The sequence below is a fragment of the Calypte anna genome, chromosome 3 (assembly GCF_003957555.1).
Source record: "Calypte anna isolate BGI_N300 chromosome 3, bCalAnn1_v1.p, whole genome shotgun sequence".
NCBI lineage: Eukaryota > Metazoa > Chordata > Aves > Apodiformes > Trochilidae > Calypte > Calypte anna.
Window position 1 is genome coordinate 84,739,320 of NC_044246.1, and position 22,650 is coordinate 84,761,969.

Here is a 22,650-nt window from a genome sequence, read left to right on the forward strand (position 1 = left end):
AGAGCTTTATTTATTTTCCATTAAGGCATCAGAATAACAATTGCCTGCATATTTACTGCAACTGACTTCAGCCATTTCTCTTCTGTGCAATTAAAGGGATTGGTTAACGCACCTCAAAGTTTGCCTTTTACAGTTTTCCCAAGTATAGGATTTTTTTGCTTCTTCCAAACACACTGCATCAACTGCATCTAGTCCCTGATATGTTTTATAGAGATATCGACACTACTTTGGATTTAGGAGACTTCCACTATTTGAACAACCAGTCTGTGTAGGCTGGTCTATTTGCAGTGAGGAGGTTAAGCCTGATCCAATTAACAGTTCAATCAAAGATCAGATTCACACAGGCTACTTTTAATTTTTCATGTTACTCATTTTGGTATTATATCATCCAAAGCACATTCTTAACAACAGTTTTACAGCCCTGGGAAAACTATGTCTGTATACTCTCTATTACAATGGGTTACACACTTAGCCAACATGCCGTGTTTTCCAGTGTTATATCAAGCAAACATGAAAATTACATTTGTCCTGATTCTAAATTCACTGTCAACTTCTTTCCCCCTCTGCCTTTCAATTTCATTTACTTTTACTTACAAGTAAATGCACTTTTCAAATATAGGAAAAGCCAGGCGAAACTACAAGATACAAGTGGCTGCACTTGGTTGGTTAAGCAATGTCCTTTACTATTAAATTCATGACTGACTCACTTGTGCATGCGACATATGGTGGATCAGAAGGTGCTCTATAATAGCTATCTTCACAGTCACATCTTGAAGATCCTTCCTTGTCAGAGAAGCTGTGAGTAGGGCAGCGGGAACACTGGAGATCTTGTGAAGAGGATTTGTAGAACCCACGGCCACAAGCTAAGGCAGAACAAAGCAAATTGAGGTTTAGATTGGCACGGACTCTTCTGATCTTTTTTACTGTCACATGAGGTACACATTCCCATAAATGCCTAAACTACCCATTCCATTATGTTGGCACAAGCCAAAACAAATCGCATTTCTTTTTCTTCAGCTAATGCAGTTAATGATTTTGTGGCATTTTTATGAGTTCAAGCATACACTACCAATACCTCAGGAGCTGGCAGCACAATATTTCAACACAGGAGACCACAGAAATATAACAAGCATCTGTTTTCCACCAAAGAAGAATAAAATAATTGTGTGAAACAGCTGGGTGCTTGCAATAGGCCTAAACAAGGGAAAAACCATCTGCTATAGCTCTGCTCCTAGAGGCCACTCAAGTGTTTCTGGTATCTGAACCAGTTGATTTGGAATTAATGGAGCAAAGGTTACTCTTCTCTGATCTGAGAAACCCAGAGAAGTTGTAACCCACCAGTGAACCCTGATCCCAAGGAAAGAACGAGGCGTGAACAGCGTGGACAGATGACTCCAGAAGGAACAAGTAGAATGAGGAGGGCAGACACTGTAAGCAGCACAATTGTTTTTTCCAGTTTCAGAGAGAGGGACGACTAGGCTTCAATGAATTTACTAAAACTTCCAAGGGAAAGCTAAGAGGTAGGTAGTTGGAAATATGCATATAAGATCATTTTAGACTTTGGTTTGTCCACTGTGAACTCTTGGAAGTAAAAAATGTGTTGTTTTCCAAACCTGTTATTTAGAAATACTTTTATCACAGCAGAAGCACCCATAAAACAAACCAATAATGATTCTTACAAGCAGAGAGCTGCAAGCATGACAGACAGCTTAAGAATGGATAAACTATGAGACCTGTAAGGGATGAAGAAGAAGGAAGTGGGCATCAGGCAGCAGTAAAGTGAAAACAGATTAAGACACCATTGTATCATTGAGGTTAGGGGCAAACCTACAAATGCTATCATCATAAAAAGCAGAACACAGAGCTCCTCCAGAACTTTCTAGTAAAGCAGAGGCTTTTTCAACCACACAATTTCACTCTCTTTTTCCAGACCTGGCAAACAGACTAAACTTCTTAAGCCTTCACCTGTATGCAAAGAAAAGGGACAGTGGGTGAAACTTAGTGGGTATCAAAATATTAAAGCTAGTTAAATAGTCATTCTGAATTCAGAGAGAGAGAATTTACTTTGGTTATATTCATATCTGCTTGGATATTTTCTCAGAATAGAAATGCAAAGCATCCAAAGACACTGATATTTGCAACAGTTATTTCAGTTGTCTGGTAATGCAGTGGTGGAAAGAGCATGAAAACAGTGAGCTTTACCCAAATTTCACTGAAGTCGAGGATGAGTGTCTCTGATTTTAGTAGCCTCTGGACAGGACCCACAATGTAGCTACAGCAACATGACTTTTATTAATCTGATAAATTTTATTCAACTGAGAAGGAAGAAAGCAGTGGAAATACTTAAGGTAACAGTGGGTTAAAGTTGATTTCTTAGGTAAATCAGCATAAAATGATAGGAAATTCTGTCCTTCCTTTACTCTCTCTCAACATACTGACTTTCTAAAGAAAAATATGACTAAAGGAGAGAAATCACCACAGCATTTAGAGTTTGTCAAGCTGAATAAAGCAGTGGGTAGAGGCTACGTTACCTGGCAGAGAAAATTAGCATGCAAAGCACATATCCTTTGACTTTGACAAAGAAGCATGAGTTTACATTTGAAAAAAAATCTAGCCCTGCTTGTAAAACATGCTAGAGTTTGATTCTACTTCAGCAACTGTTATATATGCTATTTAGAAAAGAAGACAGAAAGAAATTTGGAGAAACGCTTTGGATAAACATGACCCATGAATTCACAGTTGTGGCAAATTTAACTTAGAATTATTCTTTTACACCTTCATTCAAGATTGTTTCAGAATTTCCTGACCACAGACAAAGAGCACAAAAGCTGAACGGGTTTGTATGCATGTACCTTGAGAAAATATATTTAAACTTCTGCCTGCTCTTTCAGGACTTGCAATTGAAAGGCAGCTAAAATTACCAAATAATAGTTTCCTGCCTTTCTTAAAGAGCCATGGTCCTCTCATACCAAGCAAAACACTGGACAAATACACCAGATCTTCCAGCACGCAGCCCTCTGCAAAGCAAAGAGCAACTTAAAAGGCGGAGATCCCCACTGTGCTTCCAGTCTGTCCCTCTCAGCAGGGAACAGCACAAAGCAAAGACACAGAGGGTAAAATAGAGATTTCAGACAGAAATAACAAAATGTAAACAGAAAACCCCTACTCGATTTTTTTCTGACTGCTTGATCAAGACATTTATATGCTTAGTCACTTACTATTTAAAGTAAGGGGGAGTTTCTTATTAGAGTTCAAAGGATGTGAATGTCTGTGACTTGTTTACATGACTGAAAGCCATTTATTCTCTCACTCAGCATACCATAGAAAAAAGGTTCAGGCACTCGTACCATGCTACCATTCCATATCTTAGAGGGAAAAGAGGCTTGAGACAACATTTAATAACCATCCCTTCAGCTTTTATAACCTATAAATGTAAGAGACAGGATGCTCCAGCAATGACATTTTTAATACTATAAAAAAGTGCTTTCAAAAAGGATTTTTAAAAACTTTGTAAGCTTTTAAAAGTAACAAAGGGGCTCACATCACAATTAAGAGTACTCACTGGAGTAAAACAATTAAGTTATTTCCCCAATTTTCTTTCTAAATTTAAATTTATCAAAAATCTGTATTTTTAGCCAAGCAGTGAAATACTCTACTGCTGAAATATTTAGGAGGTATGAATCTTTATCTGTTTTTAAAATGTATGATTGTCCTTGCCCAGAATCACAGAACTAAAAACTCTGCCAAGAGAGGCTATTGCATACACCACTTATCAAGGTGTGATAACTTGCCACTGATCTATTACTGGTCACAGGTGGGAAAGAACCATTCAAAAATACTTTTCTGACTCTCTTTTTTCTATACTTGTGTCCTATCTTGCCAAAACACCATGGTGGCTTTTTTTATTATTATTTATTTTAAGTAATTTAAATACATTGTTTTGTTCTAATCGACTTTTAGTCCACCAACTTTGTTTCAATTTAGTTATTTGTTCCACATTTTTAAGATCACAGGGACAGGTGGTAAAAATCCCAACTAACACCACTTCCATGAGCAACAGAAAAAAACATTAGCCAAACATTACTTGGATCTCTATATATGCAAATTTAAAAGTAATAAACACAGGTACTGTTCCACAAAAATATCTCATTGCAAAGATGGAAGCAATTCAAATTTCATCCAATCACATCCATCTTAATATTTCCATTCATTAGCATAGGAGAGCACTCAGCAGCAGCACTTCTTCACTGTAAAGGGAGCCTATATTGTAAATCAAGGTACAGAACACAAGAAAAGATGGGAAGTGGAAGTAGGCAGGGGTGGTATAACTGGCAAGGGAGCACTCTGATGTTGTAGCCATAATCCTTGTTGCTGAACTGAGTAAAATATGAACTCATTTGATCTTAATCAAGCAAGTTAAGATCCAGGAGCAGTTTTGCTACCAAAGGGATTCTGAGGTATTGGAAAAGATGAGGGGCAAGGAGGAAAGGAAAGAAAGCCAGTAAAAAATAAATTTGCTGCCATTCACTGTGGTGTGTCATTTACAGCTGCTAATTTAATAGAACAGTTCTTCCCAGACAAAGCTGCTATTTTGTTCAAACAGCTGTTCTGAAGTCTTATGCGTTCCAAGAAAGGGTTTCAAAACAAGAGCAGTTAACTTTGCAGGCAGCACAAGGACGCCAAATAGCACCTACCAGCCTAACCTAAATCAACCTTCAAATCACCTGAAAACTAGTTGCTAATTCTTTCTGCATATACTATAAACTCAGCAATAAATACAGAAGAAAGTTATGCTTCAAACAAGACACGATTTTTTGCTTTATATCTTAGGCTCACAACTGTTAGGGAGTGACCATCAGCAACCCCCTCAGGGCTACCTGGCACCTTGGATTTGTTTACTTGTCTGTGGTAGCCATGGATGTTTCTTGGAGCAGATCTTCCCACCTCATCTGTGAAGCAAAGGGGTTTCTCTTGTTGGGAAGCTGGCAGATTTCCATCATGAAATACAAAGATTATGAGAATGGCCCTTGGATGAGGGAGCCTCCTTACACCACTGAGCTGCAGTTTGAAACTGAGTAGATCATTGCTGCTTCATATTTAAACTTCCTTGCCTGGAAAATCCCTGATAAAGAGTTGCACTATCCTGTCTGTATACGATGGAGGACCCTGGTGATGATGACACTAGCAGCCTTTCTCAGCTTGGACTAAGTTGCTTTCTTCTTACACATCCAGTAGCACTCAGCCATAACAAGAACGTAACATGATAGTAGGGTAGAGTACAACCTGGGCAAGGTTGCAGCATCAGTTAATGGTACTCACTCAAATACATGTTTAGCATATGCCCCTAATCTCAGTGCAATCACAAACATTCTGAGCCAATGTGTTTGTTGTGGTTTTAAGGCCTACATAAACACTGTAAATAATGCAAAATGCAAAGCCAGAAATAAATATTAAAGAATTAACACACATTACTAAGAACTAAGATGCCACATCTGTGGCACAACAAGGCATTTGCTGTCATAGCTAGAGATGCTGACTTCAGCATATGTAGAAAAAATAGCAGCTTCTCTTCTGTGAATGCATCACATGCCTTAGTGGCCTGCTAGAGATCAAATAATGTATACTTTTCATATTAATAAAGAAAGAATTCCAAGAAACTCTGGAAGAAGGAACAAAAGCAGATGCACACAGCAGTCTGAAGTCCCATTTGCGGGCTATGAAAAGAGGAAAAAAAGGGATGTGTTAAGTACTGTTAAATTTTATGTAAGCTTCTCACTATAAAAACTATGGATATCCCTTTGATGATTAGGAGAGCTAAGGAACTAAAACTGGAAGGGATGATGGAAATAGGGTAAGGGCTATGAGAAACAAGAAATGTTCATATAACCAAAGGAGAAAAGAGTAAACAGTTGTAGGGAAGTGACACGTTAATCAAGAAAATTATTTGCTACTACAATAATACGAACAAGTTAAAAAAAAGAAATCTCATTTATAGAAGTATAAGGCTTCCAGGTGGCACATCAGCTCAAGACTGAAAAGGCACACAATTGTTTCAGGCTTCTAGACATGTGATTGAACATGACTTTTGATAATTTTTGAGTTTGTAATGAAATGTAATGAAATAATGAAACATAATGAAACATAATGAGTTGCAAGGAGTTAACTTCACTAATTACTATTTGATCCCATTACAAAAAGTTGACTGGTGTGAGGGGATAAAAAAAATTACATACTATGCTAGCAGAGCAAGAGAGCTTGTCTATTTATTTGAGTTTGTTCACCATTCCCTGAGTTTGCCAAATATGAGTAAGGATAGTTCCAAGAACATGCTACTTTTTCACAGCCAGTCTCAAATGATGGCAAAGAAGTAATAGCAGAGTTTCAACAACAGAATACTTACAAACTTGGAGTAACAGCCTGATCCTACTGAGAACGATGGCAGAATGACTGCCTACCTCAAGACAGCTCAGAGGAACCCCTGGGTTCCTCTCTCTACTTCATTTGCATAAATTAACTACATGTAAAAGTGATTCTACATATTGCATTTTTTCCCTACATTTTTTGAATCTTTTATATCTGTATGGACATAAGCCTCCATTTTTGTGATTTGTTTTGTGCTATCTTAACCCACTCCCCACCTTTCTACCCTCCCCAAGCCTGTGAAAATTCAAGTCAATGCAGCTAACCACCTTTTCACAGAAATTATGTATACAAGAAGGGGTTTGTGCAGATGTTTCCTGGATGAAGTTATGCAACTGCAAAGACTTTATTAATTATACAATGCAAAATGGATTGTTCTGTAATTGAAACTCTCTGGAGCTCTGATACATTTGAAAATTAACACACATATATGTATGGTCAGGACATAGATGGATGCTGTTAGATTATTTATTACAGACGGGTATTTTAGCTAATTGAGAAAAAAAGGCTGGTCTTTCTCCACTGGAGCTTTCAAGTATTTGTTTCATATTAATGTCTATGGTTCCATAACTCAGGACTGAAAGCACAGCTTGCAGAAACAGTACTCCCACTGCTAGTGTTGCTGACCTCATCTACAATGGACAGGTCCAGAATCTTTATTTTAATCCTATTGACAGTGCCTCAGTGGGAGTAATTATAACAGTCGGCCACAAATCCAGACCTCCTGTCACTGATATATTAGGGTTTTTCACAACGAAAATGAGCAGCAGACAAGGAGGATGAAAACACCATGGGGTAGTGATTATAGCAAGATTTGTCAACCCCCTTCTATAATAACCTGCTACAAACATATGACGATTTGGCATGGGAGACACCAGAAGTACAAAATGTTTAATCATTCACAGTATCAAAACTAAAATTTTGAAAATTATTTGAGGGACGTTGCTCTCTTAAAAGATATTTGGCTGGTAGATCACATCAGCCACAGGCACTTTTTAGCCAACATATCTGAAAAAGTTTAGATAAACTGAAAGCAGACCATTATAAAATCATTCCCAAGTGTGATTTCAGTGTGAAATATTAGACATAAGAAATCCAGTAACAAAAGAAAACTATAACCTCTGATCTCCTCTTCTAATAATTTGTGTATGTTCAAGTCATGACTATGTTTGAAACTGTAAATTACTTTTATACTGAGAGATGGCATCTGTTATGCCTTCTCCAGCACCTAATATATATTGTTTTATAAGGAGCTTAGACTGTAGTATTTTATTTGTCTAACTACTATGCAATGATAAATGTCTAGCTGAAAAAGATGTTTATTTTAGCTTGATTTTTAAACTGCAACAGCATCTAAACATTATTCATGTTTCAACCAAGGAATTATGTTGTATGGTTTAGCCAGAGTAAACTTAAGACTCTTAATGGTGCCTCAGCTATAGTGTGAATGACATATCTAAATAAGGCTGTCCTACAGCTGCATACCATCATCCACTGAATGTTTGCTGTTGCCTGTCAGGAATCTCTCAGACCTAGTATTCATTTCCCAAGCCTAATACGCCCTTGTTGTCCAAAGTCCTGGTAATGACTTTTGAGAGATATTCACATAATGCTGTTCACACAAATAGAGAAGCCGAGATAGACTGCTTGCTAAGTAATAGAAATTTATTCCCATTTTTCCACTGGATGAAGTGAAACAAAGCTGCTACAAAGCTGCTTTAAAAATTACTGAGTATGTCATCATGTGTGCCTCTTTTTACATTGTCTAAATACAAAGTAACATAGGAACAAAGAAATACTTTATGGTGTCTTCCCATCTAATTCATACACAAGAACAAAGAAATCAAGTCAAAGAACATATCCCACAAATGTAAGAATACCCAATGTCACTGTACTGTAACAACAACATTTCTTTGAATCTAATGATTCTGAATAAGGACAAAAAAGATTACATTTAAATGGCACTTAAAGAAACTCCAGCATAATCTGAGCAGAATTAATTAACTGCATAAGTTAAAAGTTGAGCAATGAGGCTCTGACATGTTTCTCCACATTTTCAGAGTGTGCAAGGACTTAGGCATGTACCTGTTACGAACTTTCTCGGGACCACAAATATAAAGCCACCATGAAAATTCAGGGAACGTAATGTGAGAGAGATACAGAGACAAAAAATGAAGACAGATACAACTCTATTGCTGAATGGAGTTCAAAAGTTTGGGTGGGTGAGAGAAACAAAACCAAAAGAGATATTCTGGCTTTCCCATTCAATCTTTCCCTTTTTTTTTCATCATACCCTTCTCTCAAGACTAGGTTTGCGAGGTGCTTGAGTAGCTTCTGTGCAGACCTGAGTGACAGTTTGATGGATTAGCCAGACTGGGAGCAAATGTTCCACACTTTGCAGGACATGGTATAGGTTCATCAAGAAAAATTAATCCATGCCTTAAGTTTTGTCAGCAGTAGTGATTGTAGCTGTTTTCCTCAGGGGGCTCCCATCCTGTCAGAGAATTAATAGAAAAATGCACTTGATTTGCTCATAGCTTCTGCATTTTGGGGGTTTTGTTTGGGTTTTTTTGTTTGATTGTTTGTTTGTTTTTTCCTGTTTTACTGACCTGGTAATATTTACTTATGAACTTTTTTTACTTTTAATTTTTACTAAAAAAAAAATCTGTTAAAACTACAGCAACTAGGAATTCAGCAAGCCCAAGGCCACCAATTAACACATATTGTGGAAGTTACAATGTTCTGATAGGGAAAACTGTATGACTATCTAACTGAAAAGAATAACACAACCCTTAAGTGCATCAGCAGACAGAAAACGTTGCTGCAATGAAAAAAAAAAGGCTTTGCAAAATATAGCTTAAGTGGTGCTTTTGATCCTAAGCAGATGTGTGAAAAATTTATGCTGTTTGTCACATTTGTGTACTAATGTCTTTGTAGTTTTTTTAACTGATATAAAATTCAACTCTAACAGACATAAGAAAAGAGAATAAAAAAATAACTAGATACTGCATCTTCTTTGTAGCCCACCTTTAAGTACTGGAACATCGTAATAAGTCCTCAGATGTCACAAAGTTTCTCTGCAGCCATACCTTCTGTCCATTCAAATAAGCTCTTTGAAGTGTTTAATGCACATTTGGACTTTGTGAACATTTTCAGCATGTCTTAAGGAATGTTTCCTTTTGTTTTCTAAATAGAACAAAATACTTAAAAAAGCTCCAAGCAGTAATGAAAATAATGAAGTAGGGGCCAGAAGGGGCATTACTTTGGGCTGGTTTGTTTCCTGCATAAAAATACAGTAAAATCTGATAATTAATAAATACTTTGGAAAAAAACAAAGTAATTTGAAAAAATATATTTTAATTTAAAGCCAGTGAGATTTCCATGGTCTCCCTATCTGACCTTCTAATGTAGCAAAAGCCTTCAGGTTTAATGAAAAAAATCTTTAACCTTGACTATTATATACAGTTTTCAGCCCCTCACAAGAAGACACTGAAGTGCTCTAGTTTATCCAAAGGAGAGCAATAAATCTGGTGAAGGATCTAGAGAAAAAGTCCTATGAGAAGTGGTTGAGGAGACTGGGGATGTTCAGTCTGGAAGTTTAGATTGGATATTAGGAAAAAATTATTCCCTGAAAAGGTTATCAAGCATTAGAATTGGCTGCCCAGCAAAGTGGCTGAGTCATCTGGATGTATTTAAAAGCTGTGTAGATGTGGTTCCTAGGGACATGTTTTAATGGAAGACTTGGAAGTGTTAGGTTAATGGTTGGACCTGATGATTTTAAAGGCCTTTTCCCACCTAAATGATAATATGACACTATGATTCTATGATACTAAAGGTAGAAATACAGAGTGGAACCTGAAAAGTACTGGTTACTAGGTAGGCCTGTTATTTTTTCCTCTTTTATTGATTTTTAAGCAACTCCATTATTTTAGAATCTTTTAGCCTCACGACCTCAAATCAAACTGACAAAGAAAAGACCATCTCCCATTAAATAGCTACTTCACTACACAACATAGCTGCATCACAACTATGAGATGACAAACTTTTATATGGAGCACTGGACCTGTCCCCTGACATGAAAATCTCCAACACTTATTAAGCCCCCCCTGAAGACTCTCATCTGTCTTGTCAAACAAACAATCTTAGTCTTGCCAGTTTGGCTATCAGAGTCCTCTGATGAGGAAGTCACTGTGTTTTTTCACCAAAAAATGCAAAAACAGTTTTCAAATATCTGCAAAAACTCTCTCTCTCCCTGGCTGCCTCTTTTCTCCCTTCCTGGAAGCAATATCAAGAAAATACCAGGGGAAGAAACATGAACTCATGAAGGGAAGACTAATGATAGTGTTCCTTGTGGAGCTGCTTCTAAATTATCATCAGAGGGAAAGTATAAATACAGGGAAGTTTTGGCCTATTATAGACACTTCAGCTAGATCTGCCAGCCAAAAAGGTTTAGGTATTCAGAGACTGAACTTTCCAACTTGTCTCTCACCCTTTGAAGCCATTCCTTAATGGACAAGTTCCTTGGCCATGGAGGACAGACAGCTTTGATGCCCCAGGAAGAGCAGAAACCTGTAGCCAGGCACTTCTTAGTCTGCCTACAGACTGGATCTGCTCCTCATAGACTTTCTAGGAGACTCCACACATTTATCTGCCTGCCTGAACCCGACAATGGAAAGGCCTGGGTGGGATAGTGTTAGCTCAGGCCAGCCAGAAGATAGCAAACTAAGTTTTCCTTCCTAGGATGCCATGAAGCTCACCTAACACTTGTCTCTAAAAGCCTGGAACCTCGGCCAGTCTGGTTTCACTCCAAGGCTCAACACTGATGTCCAAAATACAGTGTAGATGCACATATGCTGACAAAGAAGTTCCCCAACAGCAATCTACTTCAAGACATAAAAATTACTTTATTATACAGACATGAACATTTACATGTCACTGAAGATATATTTTCAGAATCATCTGATGTATTTCTACCATTGATGTAAAACTAATTTTATGCTGTTAGTTTAATTGGTTCCTCAATGCAGTTCACTAAATGCCTGTGAAGGCACAGTACAGGAGCAGGGAGCTAAGAAATGGTGGAGCATTCTTTCAGCAGCAATGCTTAATTGACATGTTAATAAAATATAAAGTTTTTAAAAACTTAAGTAGCTTTCTGCACTATTTTGGAGAGAACAGTGCTAGGTGTACCCGTTTATGCCACAGATTCCTTCTTCACACACACAACTCCCTCCTGATGTCCCAACATCCTGCCTTACAACAACTGTCCAGAGACAAATATAATGGGAGTTTATTAATTTCCTATAAAGGCCTCAGAGCTTTTGGAATCTTTTCACAAAATCATTTTGTGCCCTGTGAAATACACGGTGTCTTTTGGGCTAGTTTTAGATCATACGGTGCAAGGATGAGGTTCTTTGTAGAGGAAGTGGTGCAAATAGATCTGTTGCTGTAGACTTCCTGAAGGAAGAAGAATCAACTTGATGCGGCTGTTTAATTTAACTGCAGTGGTGCTTAAAAATAGGCTGTCAAGAAATAAATCTGGAGGGCTTACTCATAAAACAGAACAGAAGCAGGCACCTCCATAAGCTTTCCAATTGAAATGAAATTAAAATAACTTAACACATTTTTGCTTTCTTTGGACAATAACCTAACATTACCATTCCAGGCTTCAGGTTTCTGTAACACATTCCTCAAGGCCATCATTATACAGCAGGCAAATCCATTCAAACAAAAGCTTCTAAGAATCCACAAGAGAGAAATGACTCCACTTCTGCACAATTGTTCTACAGAATCTAAAAATAATTTTAGTTGCATACTCTGCTCTCAAATATCCCTACATTTAAAGTTGATTGTCCTACTTACTCTGAAAAATATGCTCATGACCATCAATCCATCGTAATGCTTTTAGAGGAACTTTAAAAAAGCAACTGCTCACCATTCAATTGGGCTTGGAGTGGGGAGAAATAGAAATACTTCTGGAAAGGAAGCAAAAACTATACTCTAATTTTTTTAAGAAGGGATTCCCTTCTAGATTCAATGAGGCCAGCAAAATTTTATCAGAGCATAGACTGGAAATTTAGACTGTCTGTGTGAGTATTTCACTATAATCTTTCAAAACAAAAATGGATTTAAACTCTTTATCTAAATAGTAGCGGTTTTGTTTATTAAGAGATTATAAACACATAGATCCCTTTAAATGAAAAAATAATAAAGAAAAATCATAACTACAGTAAGTCACTGATATGAAAGTTAACTGAAATAAAACATGAACTTATTCTGGATTTTCTTCGGTACGTCTGTGGTAAGAAAAAATATTGCTAACTCTGACAGATATATCTTCACCAAGTTTTTATGAGAAAAGTCCCCAGATTCACACAGTGCTTTAATTCCAAATAGTACAGCCTGAGTTGTGATACTGTGAAATGAAGTTGTCTTTACTAATTACATACTCTGAGCAGAAGTGTGTCTTACAGCAGAGAGCGTATTGAATCTGCCTGGCTGATCCTTATGATTTGGAAATGTCACTTTCTACCAAGCATGGAGAAAATAGGGAGGGGCAATAAAGCCGCTCAAGGATAGCAGCCATCCAAAAAGATAAAGAACATGCTGAGGAAAAGCAGACAACAGATTGCAGAGACAGAACAATCACAGATGGAGGCCAGGTGGGTGGGTCAAACGATTTAAAAAAAAAAACAAAAAAAACACGTTTATTTCCATATTTAAACAGTACCCCTTTGTGTAAATGTTCAGCAAAGAACTGATAAGAAAATGGATTTGTAAGTGCATTTGAACAAACAACATGTCTTATAGTCAAGAGGGGCTTAGTCGTATATAATTAAGGGATAATGTGCATGGTTGAAGAATGTACGATACAACAAGCATTTTCTGAAAGTGATTAAATGCCACTGCAAAACAAAGGAGCTAGATACCAGAGGAAGGTTTATGGAACCAGCAGGGAGTAATGTTAAAACATGAACTTGCTTTTTGTTAAAGACAAGAGGATATTCATCTAGCCATATAAAGGATTTTCTTCACTGAAAATGCTGTGAACTTCCTCACTCCTTCTGCCACCTTGTCAAGCTCTTTAACTAAGATTATCACACATTCTGTTTCAGTGTACACTACCATAACCTCTAATCCTTTAAACTCCCTAAGAGAACAGCTCTGTGCACGTACAATGCCCAGGTTCATTGGAAGTGTGTGCAATCAAAGTTCTCTGTAAATTTCTGAAAATTTAGTGGCATTACTCAGCTGAGCAATTACAGCCTCAAGGGCTTGATCCACAGCCACTGAAGTAATGGGTGTCTGGAACAATAGATGCCCTGAATCACACAATAAAGACAACGAAAACGAGGAAGATCAATGGTCTATCTAGACCACTGGCTTGTTTCTGGCCATGACCTATGCTGGACGCTTACAAAAGGAAAGAAAGAGCAGGGCAGAGGCAGAGGGTTCCTGCATCCAACAACCAGGTGTTCACAATCGTGAGCTATCAGCCATCTCCACCTCTTTGCTTAATATCCCATTATAAACTTTTCTTTCCTGAATTTATCAAATGATTTTCATAAACTACCAGAGTTCAACCAAGTGACTGTTTACCTGAATGTTGAAGCGTGCTTTAGTTCTTGTAAGAAAGTATACACAGTGCATGTTTCTGCACAATTCCTTACATAGCTGTAGTTTGCAGAAATACAGGCATGCTGACACTGAAACTGGGTACTGCTGACACTAATGCCACAGAAGCAGACAACTCTGTGGGGCTTTCAAAAGCCTAAGAAGCTGAGTAAATAGCATGTTTCAAACACCTACCATTACACAGACAGATCAGGTATGTCACAACAGAAAATGCAGGACTAACACATGAACAATCTCCATCACACCCAGCAAGCTGTCAGGTGTATTTCCAAGAATACTGGTATTCCAAGGCATTTACTAAACTTTCAAGGATTTGGAAACTTTAAAATCCCCCTTATGCTTTTTGTTATCATTATTTATTTGTGTCTTGGGTTTCAACTTTTAAAAACTGAAAGGGAAGAGAAACAATATTAATATAACATGAATGTATCCACATTAGGACTTTCATTTGGATCCAGAGTACACTTTTGAAGTGATGTCCCCGTCATCCCTGCTTATCATGTTTTGAATCACATCAGAGTAATCTCAGAACACATGAACTGGTTTGCTTCCAGAGGAAAATAACCAGAAAATGTGCTCCAAGAGTGAAACTAGTGCACTCCAAGTACAAATGGATCAGACTACATCCCCAAATATACCCCACAGAAATTTATTGAGTGTGGACATCAACAAATCTTTGGGACTAACTCTTTTGTTTTACAGATTTACTCCTATTTTTCCATGCACCATCATAAGGTGAAAACATGAATTCTTTTTTGATGGAAGCTTTAATTGTTGGCTTTGATCAACAGATCAGTACATAAATTATCTAAACATGTAGAACTGACTCAGCACCCTAACTATGAACAATTTTTAACTCAAATGATTTTCTGTACTTCTTCAAACAGCTCTGTGTAGCTTGTTAAAAAGACAAATTTACAGATGTTCATCCCTCACTGCTCAAGAAACTTCACCGTTCTTTGAAAAATAACAAGATACTGAAAGAAATAAAATGAAGGAAATACATTGTTATTGTCATTTAAAACATTGGTAAAAAGCAATAATATTAACTAAAAAATTTAAAAAGGCTTGTTTACAGAAGTGGAGGGAGTAAATGTAAATGTATATAAAGTTCAGCAACTGGCAATGGGGACCAGCATGTCCTCACATAACATGTATTCAGCTCCCAGAAGAAATACTCTCCATGTTAGGGAAGTGCTCTCACAGCCCATGGCAGAATTCAGCTTTACACTTTGGATGAAATTCAAGGCTTTCAGTTAGGCAGCTTTATTCAAAAATCATTCATTCATTCTCAAAAGGATGGATTGCCAACGAAGAAATAAAACATATCTCAAGAAGGCATGAAAGTCATGGCAGTGGCACAGGGGACAGCAGGTATTGTCACTGAGAGAAAGTATTCCCTGATATCTCCCTGGGCTCTAATAATACATTTCCATCTTCAGTTCTGCTACATTACCCAAAACCATACTGGTCCTCCAGTACTACCATCCTTCTTCCCCATCCGTGCAATTTTCTGTCTTAAATATTAATAGTTCTTTTGAATTATAAAAGCAAAAATATAATTAAACTTTAATTAAAATTAATTTTATAAGAAAAACAAAGATGGAACAAACTCAGAGAGCAGAGTGGCTGCAAAGTCCACTAGGAGTCAAGAACTAGGCTTCAGCAATGGGAAACAAAGCAGGCACGCACTCCTCAATCAGGTCTCAGTTTCTCCCCTTCTCTTCCCAACTTTTTTTAAGTGCTCAGCCAGACAAATTTCCATTACACAACCCAGCTCCTTATCATCAGCAAGCACACTTAATCCAACAGACCTACTGATCTCAACTAGGTCTCCTCTGAGACACTGACAGGAAAGCTACACAAAGGGAAAAGGTTGGCCAGCTCCGACATGGGATCTAAATTCAAAGTCAGACTGGGACCTGGGCGTCCTGAGTCTGCCTTGAAGACCTCAGCAGGAAAAAAGGGGCTATTGGGAGGGAAACATCAACAGAAACTGCAGCAATGTGATACAGAGCAGAAATATTTTCAGACTATTAATCACCCAAATTAATCCTTTGATCTCGACTGCCTAGCTGACAATAGGCCACAGGTTACATATCCGCAATGTGATTTCTCCCAAGATTACAACACCTAAATTTCAATGTCAATATATTAGTGCTAACACATGTAATGAGTATCTATGTTCTCATGGGAGTATGTGGAGACCCAGGGCTGAGTTCTAAGCTGCCTAAATACAATCTTCTAGCCCAGTCGGAGAAAGGCTACCCTGCCATATACCTAGCTAATGGTCCATAAGAGCTTAAGTCTTCTGTGACTCCTATATCACATCTGCAGCACCTATAGATATCCTGTATACTCTACACCACCTCAAAGCCAGGAAACAATGCTTATGAACCACTCTATAGCCTCCTACAGTAGAATGACTCTCCTGACAACAGCTTCAAAATAAATCCTGCTCTCAGTTATTTGTCTTGGCATGCCAACATATAAAACACCCAGTCATAAGAGTTAACAATGTTTCTCAAATGGTACCAACTGCATAGTGTCATAAAGTATTTCCTGTTTTCATATGCAAGTAGTTTATCTAGCATCTTATGATAGATGGGCAGTGATGAGGAATAAGAAGAGAGATAGCCACAATTCTCTTATCAGATCTGCTTCTATCAAGTACCAAATAGATCCATACAGATAGGGCTGTAGAGTTTTCCATAGCTTGTCACACAAACTCTCAGCAACAGAACTGAGTAATGTATGCCTACAGAGTATGAGGTATTGAGCTGAGACTGGCATATCTATTCAAGTAGAGAACTGGTGTACTGCAAGTAGTTATCTAAATTAAAAATAAATTAGTAGTGAAGGTAAGTTGTTTATAAATATGTTAAGCCATTATGACAGTTATGTGGAAGATTACGCAAATTAATTTGGTATGAATGAAAATGTCGGCTGCATTACAGCAGTAGCACAGAGAGAACAGACATTTGAAGAAATCTAATTTCTACATGAATGTGAGCATGCATATGTCTGTGGCCATGTGTGTACCCATGTGCATGCCTCAGAAGCACTCATACTTCAATGATTCAAACCTCTCTAGGGGCCCATTATGCAGCCAAAAAATGAATGTTAGGAGTAGCAAATATTTTGGGTGAAGTTAAGAACAAGTGAAAATTCTCATTTATCATCAGTGACTGTGGAAAGCTGAGTTAAGACTTCATCAACTACACATTGATTCTTAGGAGAAAAAAGCTCTCTATATGTTGTTCTGTATCTCATCTTTCTTCAAACTTTGGAACAAACTAACATATGACATCACTGAAATATCAGATGCAAAAGCCATATACTGGGCTTTTTGCCACTAAATGAATGAAACTACAGCAAGAAATAATTATTGGCCTTTCTGGGGGACCTGGGAATCCCTAATTAACATTATACTTCCCATACTACAAGGACTGCCAACCCCTTTGCCCAGCCACTAATTTTCATGTTGAATTCATCATCCACTTTTGTTCTATTTTTGTCCTTTTGGTTTGCTTTCCCATAAGGTCCATAAGTGGCTGAAAGTATTCTGCATGTAACCTGCAGCTTTTAAGATATTTAATAATTAGCGGTAACTTTGACAAAATAAAACAAGATGCTGTTCAGAGCAAGGAACTCTATAAGATGTAAAAGAAATTCAAAGCTTTTTGAATTCTTCCTCAAATGCAGGAAGTGTTTATGATTCTCTGTACCAACTCATTTGACAACACTGTCACACAAGGTGATTTTAGTGTACGTATTTGTAAGAATGAGCCCAACTCATTCCATATTATCACTGCAGACATACCGGTTTTCAGTCATTAAGGTTCCCAACAAGTACCAGAGGTTTCAAACAGCCCATACACGGTGCTGGATTTTCAGTCCCCTCTAATCCTGAACATAGCACATACTGTGGATTAGCAATCAAAAAACTGTTCCATCAAAGTCTGAAAATGGGAGCTAGTAGAAAAAGAAATAGAATTTAATGTGAAAATAAGTAATGCTAGGGCTGTTGTAGAGATTTTATTACTTTTTTTTTTTTTTTTAATACTGAATTAGCTTACAGCCTTTGCTTTTTTTTTTTTTTTTCAGTGAAGCTGCTATAAAATTTTCCATCAGCTGTAGCTGGTTTGCAGAATTAAGGGCTACTGCTTGTACAATTTAGAAGTACAGATTCTTGACCTTTTCTATGATGATGTTTCTACAATATCCTTTGGCAGCAAAGCCCATAGTCTAATCGATTGTATGGTAATTATCCTAAAACTTAATATAAATTGTTCCTGACAGTGCTTGGGCACATAGCATTTTTATTTACGTTCACTGACACATGAAAATAAAATCCTCATTTTCTCTTTGTAACACTCTGTAACAGGTTGACAGCCTTAAGATTTTGTGCAGAAACAGGAGTTCATATATTCTGGCATGGTAAATAAAAAACCCAAATCTTGCAACATTTAAGAATAAAGACAACAAATGCCAGGTTATGCTGGTAGACAAGTAGCTCCCCACCCATATGAAAAGTGAAGCATCTCTTTAAGATGAGAAAATCGGAAGAGAACAGGGGACAAAGAAAACCTCAGAGCAACTCAGAATGCAAGAAGATTAGGTAGGGTTTATGTGGGCTTAATAGTAAATCAAATCCCATAACACAAAACCTGAGGAAGGAATTGACTTTTAGTATTATCTCAGTCTATATTGTTCAGCTCAAGATTCGACAGGTATATAGTCCATTTACATGCAGCTCTTTGCATATGCAGCAAAATTTATGTCTCCTGCTCAAGTTTTATATCAGTTCTGTTCAACTTAGAAGACTGATTGCATTGCTGTTCTCATGAAGGTCAAACAGGTGATGCAAACTTCTACTTTTATTTCCTAAATTTTTGGAGAGTTACCTTAATTCTGTGTTTTAGGCTCCTTTTATTAAGGCTGTAGATATGCTTCAGTACTTCAGTGGGATGGAAAAGGCTTTTTTTTTCTTTATAAAAGAATAGCACATTTGGCAACCCATCCATCTACATTCTCCTTAATTTTCTCTGTGCATCAAAACCATATTACAACTGCAGTAATTTTCTTTATTTTTAATTTCTTCACATAAAATTATTTTACTTTTTCAATGAACTTGAATTTTCCATTGAAATAAATATTCCTTGAAAGAAGAACTCCAGATTGTGAGAATTCATTTCTTTTAGCCTCACATTTTTACATCAGTGTATATGTATACTGTTCTTCCAGGCTTTCCAGCATCTTACCGCCTTCTCTTCTTCAGTCTAACATCCTGGCACTGAGTACACGGCATCTGTCTGCCAATTTTAAATTACTGTTCCCTCACTTGGGAACATAACATACTTTTTCACTGGGTTTGTCTTTATATGCCCTTACTCTGAAATGAATGAGTCGACAACGATGTATGCACAATGTCCTTATGTCATACCATGAAAAGTGCTTAAAAAGAGAAATTTAGTCATTCTTTTCATACACTGCTCCAGCTGGCTACATACTTCTGAATATAAACTCAAAATGCTGTCTTTTTTCAAAATTAATTTATTCAACTATCTATAATTCTAATGTCTGTTTTTGTATGCTTCCCTTTGCAATGATAATTATCAAACTGGAAGTAGATCTGATGGGAAGAACTGCAAAAGTGGATACTCTACTCTGTTTCAACTTCCATTTACCACAAGGTGCAATACAGGTTGAGAATTTAGTTGCTATGGCCTCTGTTCTTGTCTAAGCAGAGCTATCTTATTTATTATTTATTTCATACTACATTAGGTATCTGGCCAGTTTGGCAGGCTAAGAAGTTCTCTTCATGGAATAAAATTATGTAGAAATAGCATTGCTCAGCAATAAGGGTACTAAGTCATAATTTGTGTTTCAGATCCATTTCCCAGATAAGCATCTACCAGGTTTGTGACCAGTCAACTCAATTTCTCTTGTTTTCTCTATCTACTCTGAGTAAACATTGAACAGTAGAAGCAAATGGGGATACGTTGCTTTTCAGTGCACAGACAGGAGCACCTCAAAATCAACTTATTCCTCTTCTGGAGGCTGATTGAAACATGTCAGCAATAATACACTAAAGAGCAACCACAGCTTTCCATAAAATCTTTGCAGTTTCAGAAGAACTTCAACTGCTCAAAGGAAAGTATCACTAGGACAGAGAATACTTTCTAACAGATAATAAAAGAGAAGAAAAAAAGATTTCTTAAATGGAAAAACTGACTCTCTTCTCTACACTTCCACCAAAACACGCATGAAATGATAAAGTAGAATGAAGTCTTGCTGTCAGCCATAGGATATACCTAACAGACAGGCACACTGAAGATAAACATTTTATTCCTGCAACTTCGGGATTTCAGGAGAGGGTTCTGGAGGTAAAAGGGTATACAGACTAGGGGATTTTATTGATTTTGTGTGCTCTAGTAGATCTTGCTACTTATTAAGAACAGCAGAAATTGCCCATAGCTATCTTTTTCCATGTTTTTTTCTGGCTGCAATACTGTCACTCCTGTCTTTGTTCATGTCCTGGAAAAGCAGTTCCTCCGAGGACAACTGCTATGACAGCATCAGACACCTGAGTCATATAAATGAAGATAGTAAGACATGTAAACACTTACCAATATTCTGAATTCTCCCATTATTCCACATCACAGTCACTTAGAGAAGTAAAGACCTTCAACCTACAATACCTATAGTTAAGACCATTCATAAACACATGATAACAAGAAAGCCTGTAAAAGGCTGCCTTGTTTTTACTCTGGGTCTTTTTTCCTAACCAAACTAAAACTCATTGCAAGTTTCCTTTAAGAATTTTGCAATGGTGTCAACAACAGTGGCAGTAGAGACAGCAGCTTTGCAAGCATCTGTTGTGTCAGTGCTAGGGCCATCAGCATAAACAGATTGTGCTAGAGACAGTTGTCCCATGTGAATCAGTGAGATTCAGCCAATTCTCTCCATTTTGCACTGAACACTGATAAAAAGGATTTCCTTGGAACAGAGGATAAATGTTGTAAGTTCCTTGTATGTACAAAAAACCTCAGCATGTTTTATGCCTCACTTTCCTTCTATTTCTCCTGATAAATACACATTCCAATCTGATAAATATTCCCCAAGGAGTATTGTGCATTCTGCCTGTCCAGACACACAAGAAAAAAAAAAATAAACAAATTTAAAAACATCAACTTATGGATGACTAAGTAGTGACAAATAGGATGTGAATTCTCAGGCAGGTTCTCCCCTCCTCTGTCTTCCATTTTCTAATTTACAGAGTCTGAAGTATTTAGAGTCACAATGTCAACCAAAGTCAGAAGAAATAGAATTCTAGAAAGCATTAAAACCATCATTAGTGCTCTATCCCGACTACTTATGAGATGCATATAAATCTTGATGCCTGTGTGACTCACTATGATGAAATGAAACGAGGGCAAACAGAGCAAATGAATGCCTACTGTTTTTATCTCTAACCTAGTCAGAGAGTCATCAACAGATTTGAGCTATGGCAATACATTCTGTAATATTTCAGAATATTGTTATCATTTCATTAAACCAAATATCTTTAGTATTTAGCTCCTTGTAATTTACCTCCATAGTTTCCTAACAGCACTGACTGGATGATCTAACATTTAATAAATTTAATAAAACAGCCTCGCGTTTCCTTTTCTAAACTAAATAAAAAAAAAAAAGTCATATGCTTTTAATTTATTCCTAAAAAGCTGCAAGGAGGACCAAATTCGGCATGCACAAAGGTAGGGAAGCAAAACAGTTAAGAGTCAGCAAGAATGTTAAAGTATGTGGAATTCCTTTTCATAACGGCATGTACAATAAAAGCACAGAAGCTGTATGTTCACACCAAATCAATCCTTCATTTACCCTCACACATTTTAATCTGTTTCCTTAAAAGGACAGGTGCTGATAAAGATTTGAAACAGAGACCAAATTAAGCAAATGACAGGAAAAAAGAATCCCTGCTGCTACAAAACAGCACTCTCACCGGGATTGCGTTTCTTGAATATTCTTCTTCAAGGAGAGGAGTGTATAATTTTTTTATATTTAGCCAGGGAAGGTGGCAGACTGAAATCAGAGTTGCTAAAACCAAAGCAGGTAGTGTGAAATCTAAGTACAGAATTCAGACCTTAAAAAGAGGAAAGAGGTTTAAATTCTTTTTCATCTTTAGAAAATCAGCACATTATTCCAACTGAGCTAACATGTTGAACTATACTGCAGGATTACAAGAAAGCTAAAGACAAAGGTTTCATTCACAAGTCTACCCTTTTACAAGAGATAACCTCCTGTGCAGATGTAAAGTCAAGTCACGTCTGGTAAAATTCACATCTCCCATGACAGTGGACAACACTTCCGGAATCAAAATAGAAACCTTGATCCTGCATTGGTCAGTATCCTGCACATGGTTCAGGTCAAAATTTAGTACAGCAAAGTGGTGCATGTAGATATCCATTGCAATTATGCTAAAAATCATGGAGAAATTTATAATCTTTCTTTCCATTTTCACCACTGCCTAATAAAAATATCAACTTTTTCTAATAGCAAGTTTGAAATGCCTTTAAACATCACTGATTTTCA

General features: G+C 37.1%; 1 protein-coding gene across 4 annotated transcripts in view; it reads right to left on the bottom strand.

The window, feature by feature from the left end:
- EPHA7 (EPH receptor A7) overlaps positions 1–22,650 on the bottom strand; it is a 161,315-nt gene that overhangs the window by 105,235 nt on the left and 33,430 nt on the right. For all 4 annotated transcript variants that reach the window (XM_030446779.1, XM_008506228.2, XM_008506227.2 and 1 more), the window contains exon 4: positions 708–863. In XM_030446779.1, the coding sequence (XP_030302639.1) occupies positions 708–863 (156 nt within the window). The remainder of the gene's footprint in view (positions 1–707; positions 864–22,650) is intronic.